At 42.5% G+C, this 8,974-nt stretch overlaps 1 protein-coding gene across 5 annotated transcripts in view; it reads left to right on the top strand.

Moving 5' to 3' along the window:
- The window catches only part of IQCH (IQ motif containing H), a 172,513-nt gene that overhangs the window by 145,033 nt on the left and 18,506 nt on the right, over positions 1–8,974 (top strand). For all 5 annotated transcript variants that reach the window (XM_025038933.1, XM_025038936.1, XM_025038935.1 and 2 more), the window contains one exon: positions 2,168–2,338. In XM_025038933.1, the coding sequence (XP_024894701.1) occupies positions 2,168–2,338 (171 nt within the window). The remainder of the gene's footprint in view (positions 1–2,167; positions 2,339–8,974) is intronic.

Genomic DNA, 8,974 nt, shown 5'->3' with positions numbered 1-8,974 from the left:
CTTTGCCATTAAAATCCTTATCACTAAACACTAATATCGTTAACATAAATATTAATCATGTTTGTTATATACATTTCCCTTTGATCAAAGCACCAAAACACCAAAATAGAGGCTCTAAAACAAATGCCGGACACGTAAGAACAGCAAGTTCACGCTTCTTGTATTATGGGCAAGTAGCTGTCCCCATCTGATTTGCATTTTATGCCATGCAGCAGGAAATATTTAAGTTGACAAATAGGATATTTACATCTGCAACAGATACTTGGCAGTTAGTTTTTAACAATTGTTGCAAATGTGATTTATTTGCTATTATAAAAGGGCATTACTGTGAGAATATGACTCCTGAAATTAGCTTCAGTTTAGCAAGGGGCCTTGACAGCTTGACCTCTTAATATCCTTATAATGATGCCATTTACATTCAATGCTTACTCAAGTCACTCACTGCTAGATTTGTTTGAGAGGAGTCCACTCTAGGGCAGATGTATTATGTATTTTAACATACCGAGTTGGTGTGTGGGGCACATGTAAGCCTTCTAAGAGGAAAAAAATGCTTAATCACGTCTTCATGAAAATGTGTTTCCAACTTCCTACAGTGAAAATGCATTACTGCTAATTACAGCATACTCCAGAAATACAATATTTCATATTTTCTCCACAAGACATTTCCATGGCGTGGATTATATATTAAACAAGAACATGTTTTGATCCTCTACAACTTTAGCTTTTAATTTGACTGAGAAACTGGTACAGGGCAAGGACTGGCTGGGCCAACATCAGTGCCATCTCCAACACGGAATGGGAAGAGGGCGGACTGGACTTGGATCCCAGCACCACCACTTTCTAGCTGTGTGGACTTGGGTACCTCTATGAACCTCTGTATCTCCATCTATGACATGGATTCTTATTTTTTGGGTTATTATACAGATCTGGGATGTTTGAGAAGCACCTGGTACATTGTAGGGACTTGAACATGGGAGTCAGTCATGTCTGTGTTGCTTGTCAAAGCTCAAATGTTACCTTCGCCATGAAGCAGCACTTATTTCCCTAGGCAAACTCAGTCTGTCCTTCCTTTCTGCTTCAGTAGTACTTTATTCCATCCCTTTATAATATCACGTATTGCGCCGTTTTGTAATTACTTGAATACGTACATCTCTGTCTTCCCCTTCTGGACGGCAGCACCTGTGCGTATTTACCTTTGACGCTCCGGTGCCTAGCGCGATAATACGCCTTGAGCATTAAACTGAGGAAGATTCCAGGGTGCTTCTGGATTCAGTGTGGGGTGGGATGTAACAAGGGCAAATAAGGATGGTGCGCCACAGGAGAGGGGCGAAGTAGCACGTGACCCACTTTTGCTATCACCAGCTTAGCGCATAGCAGATGCTCAGTTAATATCTGTTGAAGGAATTAATGGACATCACTCAGTTATCTAGTAGCTTACAGGAACTTATAGTTTACATATGTCTATTTCGAAGCATTTTGATTTTTGTCGCCTCATGGTATTCTTCTAATAACCTTGTGATTCAGCTTGGGTAGGCGTTATCACCGTTTCTCAGTTGAGGATACTATGACATTGCTGGATGGGGAAGTGACTTTCCTGCATTCTCATGCCAGAGACTTACATGTAGAGCTAAGACTGACATGCCAACCACAAGTTTCCCTTAAGTAGTATATTGAAATTCCACAAGAGGCCAGCACCACTTTTTGCGAAATCGGAGCAAACTGCCCTTTTCTCATATTGCTCACTCTTCCCCCTCTGTCTTCTCCCCTTTAGTTCTCCATCCTCTGAAACTTTTGTCTAGTTTTATTTCTCAGTAGAAAACATTGCACTGAACATCTTAAGAAATTTCAAACCACAGGCAGAAAAATTGAAGCCCACAGGAGCCTTTCAGAATTGGGCACCACCATTAGATTGTCTTGGCTAGGTGTTTCCACCTGTATAACTCCCCACAAAAACCTTGAATCCTCTGATTACAAACAGACTGGAGGCTCCATGCCTCAGCTGAACGAAGTAGAAACAGAAGCAAAAACGTCTACTCTGTGAAGTCAGTTGGGTCTGGCGTGGTTTGAGCTGGGCAGTGTGGTTGGTCAGTGTGGTCAGAGCTGGTCTGGTGTGGTTTGAGCTGGTTGCTAATCTCACCTGCACTTCTACGGCTTCTGTTTTAATCAGGTGTGGGCAACAGGCCTCGACATCGCATACAGTGACCAGCTGGCTCTGACTCAGCTCACCTTATACCTGACCAACGGCCATCTGGATTGCAGTTTTAGCACACTTAAAGTGCCCCGCTTTGTTCCCAATAAAGAGAAGAAAACAGGCCGCCTCGATGCCCTGTCAGTGCCGGTAAGCAACAGAAGCTTCCTGATTCTCCACGGTGGCAGCACTCGGCCACCACCTTCTGAGTTCTGGCGATGTGCCAGGCTCTTTGAGTAGAGAGGGGAAAGAAGCTCGGGAAAGTCACTTAACCACTTCAAAATGGGTTTCTGGAATACAAATGCATTGGTCAGAGAAAAGGGGAGAGGGCATTCCAGAAGGAGGACGCTCTAGTTGGTACAATAAGATAGCACAGGGTTTTCTGGGATATATCTCTTTGGTGTTCCCCTCAGTTCTCTCAACTCACTTCCCTGGGCAAACACATCTACACCCACTACTTCAGTTACCAGCAACTTCTGACAAAACCCATATTTTTCTAGCCCGTTTTTTTTTGGGGTATTTTGTGTGTGTTTTTTTTTTTTTAGCTTCAGACTCCTATACCCAATATTCTATGGAACTTCTCAGTGTCAAACTATACAAAACCACAGTCATCATCTCCCTTCTCTATATTTCCTCTTGGTAGGTCAGGCCAGAGGCTGAGCTACCCCCTATCCCCACACCCCTTCGGCAGCCAGCTCATGTTGGTGCGAGCTGCTAAAATGCCATAACTTTGACCCTCTCCACCCCCTCCTTGAAGATACGACCTTAGTTTCAGCTTTCATCACCTCACACTAGTACTGTAATAGCTCCTTGCTAAGATTCCCTGCCTCCTGTCTCTCCTTCAGCCGAAACAAACACACAGTCAACACGGTCAAGGTGAAAAGTAAATCTAAGCTTATGTTGCTCTCCTACTTATGATTTTGAAATGACTCCTGTCATCTTCAGGAAAACCCCAACTTCCCAGCTGGGCAAATAAAGACCCTCATGACCTGCCTCTTCCCGTGGCCCCAATCTCCCATCTTATTTCTAGCCCACTGCTTGGGTGGCTGAGGCCAGCTATCCTGAGGTTGGCTGAAGTTTACCAATCTCAGAACCCTGGGTCACAAAGGATAAATCTCCATGGGGACAGCGGGCTAGGTCAATCATGGTGAAGGAGAACAAAGGTCAAGAGGACCAGATGGCCCCTAGCGTAGGTGGGATGTGAGAGTGGATGGGGCTCTCTGGCCACAGCTGCTCTGACAGCTGCCACAGGATTTCTTCTGCCTTCTGCAACAGTGGGCTTCATACCCTTTTTTGCAAATGAAGCTCTACTTGAGATCCAAATATATCAACCAGATAAAAGAGAAATTCCAGTGGTTAATAAGACTCCACACTGGTGCCCTAGCAGTATCTCTTCCCTCTCTGCTGAGCCTCTTTGGGTCCAGGAAATGTCTCTGGATTTAAAGAACCTTTGTTTGACTCTGCCCAGGGTCTCCACAGTCACCTTCCTTGGCAAGAACTCAGTGTACAGTGGGATGGGTAGCCTGGAAAGGGTGCCAGATGTCTAGGGGAGGGACTCAGGCACTAGTAATTTTCCTCCTTCTCAATCCAAAGGTCCTGTGAGGTACCTTTGATCACAGAAATCTGATCTTTTTGCTTATTAAGAAGAGATGCAGAGTTGGACTAGGGAAGAGAAACAGACCCGTTTTAATTAAGTCCCAGGACCTTGCTGAGAGTCTCCCGGGTCTGACCCCACCTGTGGTCTCCATCCTCACCAAAGGGACCTACAGGACCCTGAGTTCAATGTTAGAGGGAAGAACAGCAGTAAAACTTGAGGCCTTTGGGCTTAGCAAACCTAATTCCATGCCGTTTCTAAAAGGAAGCTGGAAGCTAAGTTAGTATTCAACACGACTTCCAAAGACAGTTTGCTGCATTTAAGTACATTGCTTCAGAAGGCTGTAAGCAGAAGTTGTACTTAGAATTAGAAGCGCTCTCCCATTTTCCCCATCTTGCCTATAGATTTCAATCCTAGCTATAGGCAACATACGGAAATTCTCCTGTGATCAAGAGTCTTAAACACTTTCAGGAATTGCCTGCACTCAAGAGGGAAGCATTATGATCTTCAATAATTCAAATGTCTCTACAATCACCGAAGAAAAGCTATGCAGGTTTTCTGATGTAGGGATAAATTGAAAGTACTTTTGGTTTTAGAAAGATAAATGGATGTTCTCACCCTGGTGCCACTGTGCGTGTGTGAATGCACGTGCTCCCAGGCACGTGTACACATGTGACAGTCGATTTTGAAAACAAGCACACACACTTGCAAACACAGTACAATTTACAACCAAATTGAAGCTTCCTGAACGAGTGTGAAAGGACTGTGGTGCCCTCAGGTTTACAATCAGTCAGCGGACAGCCCCCTTTGAAGACTGAAGAAAAAGGAACTTCACAGATGAAACCACAATGGTAATGAGGGCGCATCCAGAACTAACGCCTGTAAAATACTTCGTTTGGGCCTATTCCTTTAAATAATATGCTATGCAGGGGAAAAGCAAATGTTTTTCTGGACTCTAAGAAGAGCTGTTGTCCCGTGTCAGAAACAGGTGGCAAGGAACTGTCATTTAGACCCATTTTGACCAGGTATCTGGTCCAGTGTCCTCCACAACCACTTAAAGGCAAAAACAAGATTGGATGAGGTCCAGACATACATGTGTTAGAAGTGAAAAGGAGTCACCTAACAACTTTTGAACTTTTAAATAACGTCCTGTCAGAATGGACATAAATCGTTACCCCTTTTTATCCATCCTTACTCCTCCTCCTCTCCCTTCGTGGCCCCTCCGCACCACAGTTGGTGAGTGGTCAAAAGGGACCATCTTTGCAAACATCTTAAAACAACCCAAGTCATTTATAAGCATTTTTAACAGCACATGATCTGTAATGAATGATTAAGTAAAACCTTTTGTGTTAAATTATGATGTTAATAATGATTCTGTCTCCTGTAATTTATTATGAATTCTCAAATGCTTCGGGTTTGATTTTGATAGAATGCAACAACAACGAAGTTTATGTGATGACTTTATTTTTAGAACTCCTTCTTTGAAGGCACACATTTCCCCCGCTACTGCTGCTACTGTAATTATGTACAAAACCAATCACTCATTAGAGTTAGGATACATTATCTTCTAGACAGATGAGGCTAAATAAGCAACACATTAATAATTCAGAGAGCAGTTCATTATGCATGTGGATGCCTGCTTCGTAACTGAAATAAGAACCTCATCAGCCTCTGCCAACCCTTAAACAATAGTTCTGTATTATTGCAACCACATTCAAGTTTACGCTTGTTAAACTGCTACTTGGATTATTTTATCAAACATTCATTTATTTGTGGTCCCTTACTGCCGAGAACAGATTTTGGAAGCTTCTTTTTTAAGTTAATGATTTGAGCAATGGGTGTTATTAATTCTCAGAATATTATAAACATGATTAATTTTCAGGCAGAGATTTATTACATAAGGATTTCAACTATGTCAACTGAAATGCATCACTGTCAAAACAAGTATCATGGCGAAAATAGAATATACTCCACACTTCAAGTGCTGGTGCTCAGAACTAAATCAATTTAAATCGTGGCTGAAGCAGAATTATATTCTCCAGTGAAAAGGAGTATTTTGAGCTTCCTTTATTTGGCTCAAAGCATTCTTGTTAGATTGTGATTTAGAAAGGTAGTTTAATAAAACTAGACTTCTACTGATAATATTTTGTCTCCTACTTTTTCCTCCTTGTTCTACTAGAAAAGACTAACCTCTGAAATTCCCACACCTTCCGAACGTGGCCAATGGGAATTTGGAGTGAAGCGCACTGGTCTAGAAGTCAGGGGTCATGAATTCCGATCCTCTCTCTGCCCCAGTTTCCTCATTTGTAAAATAAGAGAGGGTGAAATGAGCCCCTGAAGGTCTCTTGAGGGATTCGATTTTATGGGGTCTGTAGAATGGGGCTCTGTGCCAAGCCTGTCCCACGAAGCCTTATGTCCAGAGGGTGCCGGTGGGGGAGCGGGAAGTACAGTAAAGAAACACAGGAAGGGCCCATCCCTCCATACCACAGTCTTCCATTCAAAGGTCTTTTTCTTGCAGAATATTTTAGAAAGGAGCAATATTGTTGTGACAGGTCACATCCCAAATCCTCATCAGCCATCGTCTTAGCTATCGGCTAATTCTTTTTACCAAGAATCAAACTCAGCGTGTGTCTTCTCAATAACTACTTTCTGCCAGACACTCTATTAAGCCCAGAGGATATACGGATGAGTAGCAAAGAGCTCTAAGTTTATTAAAGGGCATGGATAGACCAGGGGATAACTATAATGCATATAATAACATGATAACAACATCCAAAATGTATCGAGCCTTGACTCCATACCAGGTACTTTCACCAAGTGCTTTACGCGAATCTTTATACAACTCAATATATTAGGCAGGTGCAATTATTATGCTTGTTTTAAGATAAGAATACAGGTTAAGAAATGTGAAAAAAAAAATACTTGTGGAAAGTCATTCAGCAAACAGGTGTGGAAGCCAGGATTTAAGCCCAAGTCTGTCAGACTTTAAAGCCTGTGTCTGATCATTGTACTATCCAATCTGTCTTGCATTGGCTGAGAGTCAATGATCCAGCCCCAGAATAGACCTTAAACTCATCCCCGAGAAGTCTCTGGTTGAGGTCATGGACAAAGCTCTTGTTCCAAAGGGGGCTTCATCTCCCTATGTGATAAAGTTGTTTCCAGGCATATGCCATTATCCACTGGCTTCAAATCTGCTCTAAGCTAGGCCGGGACTCAGTGAGCACTGAATGGACCAGATGGCTGTGGAGGAGTCTTCTGATGCTATAAAATCTATTTGGGTTCTGATGTCCTTGGCAAACATAAATAGACTTTGCAGGATCAGAAGAGAGTAGATTATAGTAGATTAGATTATACAAGTCAATCTTTTAAAAACGATGTTTTCTATTTGTATGACATTTTATACTTTAAATGGACATGAGAATATTTGATCCCCATGGTAACCTCAAGAAATTAAGAAGACAGAGGTTATCGTACCCATTTTACAGATTAGGAAACTGAGGCTATGCAGTTAAATGAGCTGCCCAAGGTCATAAAGTTAAGCAAAGCCCAGGTCTTCTGATTCAAGTCTCTTTCTGATGAAATGGTTTATTGGTTGGTTGGTTGGTTGGTTGGTTGATTTTTATTTTAAATAATTTTTCTTATTTGTGAAATTATTTTAATTAACAAATGATAATAAGAACTAACATTTTTTGCATGCTTACTCTGCGCCAGACACTGTTCCGAGGTCTTTACGTCCTCATCTAATCCTCATGACAACATTTTTGCCTGTGCTATTGGGCTGGATTAGAAACAATCATAGATTATTGACAGCTTTTTCCCGTAGAAACCACGGGGTTGGTTAAGTCTAAAAAAGTAGGTGTATCGGTATGTTCATCTTATTAGTATTATAATTACACAATTATTAAGCAGATAACATATGCCAGGGATTTCACCAAGCATCGGGGATACAAAGATATCTGACAAAGTCCCTGTCCTCGAGGAGTTGAAAAGAAATATAGGATAGCACATACACAAGGAGAAAACCACGAAGCCTCATTTAAGCGCCATTTAAGCAATAGCCCCGCAACCTACTGCTAGAGTTCTTAGGAAAAATGACTGTGGACTAGTGGAGACAGGGTACACATTATTAACAACACAGAACTTGGCCCAGTCACTGAGTGGCGAGGAGAGGAAGACATTCCCCCGCAGGAGGGACAGAGACCAAAGAGAGCCTGTTGTCTGTTAGGAGATGGCAATGAATCAGCTGGGCAAAGGCAGAGACTCTGGGAAGGGCGAGTAGGAGAAGTGGAACTGAGCAAGCCAGCTGTGTGGAGTCCATCTCGAAGACATGGAGGAGACACTGAAGAGTTCTGAGCATTGACCAACCTGGGTTCAGGAAACGATTAATCTGTGGTGATGCTCAGAATCCCAGGGACCGCTGGGGGAAGGAACAGCCTGGGAAATTACATTTAGCGTAGGTCCAAAATGCTCAGAGAAACAGCAACAAAAATAGTAGCAACCATTAATCAGGTACCAGGCACTGTGCTAGATGCTTATTTAACTGTGAGAAGTCAGAGAAGTTAAATGGCATATTCAAGATCACACATATACCAAGCAGCCTAGTCAGGTTTTGCTTCTCCTACAAAATTCTACTGGTATCTTCACCTCTCAGGTAGGAAAGAGGAGCAGCTCTCCAGGTGATAAAGGTCTGGACTAAGATGGCGATGGAAATGGAAAAGAGACAGCTTAGAGACATATATCAAATATCCTGGCTTTTCTTGCAGATTCTTTATGAATCACAAGCTGAGGTCCAGGAGGAGGAGAAAGTGCAATCTGTCTTTTGAGAGAAAGAAACCTCAGGTTTCCATACTTGCTGTCCAGTAGTACTGGTCAGTGAGCTCTTCTGCATATCTTGGAGCCAAGATACAAAGTATTGAGCTAGATCCTGCTACCAGATGCCTGCCTACCTCTCTCTCCCTCACTGACTGGGCCTGATTGTGACTTTGCTAGTTTATATACTATGGCAGCATAAGACAAGTTTAGAAGACAAAATAACCTTGGAATTATCTTGTGAATTCATGGTAATTACCATGCAATTACATGCTCAGTAATCACAATGGAATTCCAGCGTATTTACAGTTCACTTCCATACACAAAAGCTCAGGCTTCTGGGCCTTCATTGTGAAGGCAGGAGCTGGCACAGCCAGGCATGG

The sequence above is a fragment of the Pteropus alecto genome, unplaced genomic scaffold (genome assembly GCF_000325575.1).
Source record: "Pteropus alecto unplaced genomic scaffold, ASM32557v1 scaffold86, whole genome shotgun sequence".
In the NCBI taxonomy this organism is placed as follows: domain Eukaryota; kingdom Metazoa; phylum Chordata; class Mammalia; order Chiroptera; family Pteropodidae; genus Pteropus; species Pteropus alecto.
This window is presented reverse-complemented; position numbering and strand designations above follow the sequence as displayed.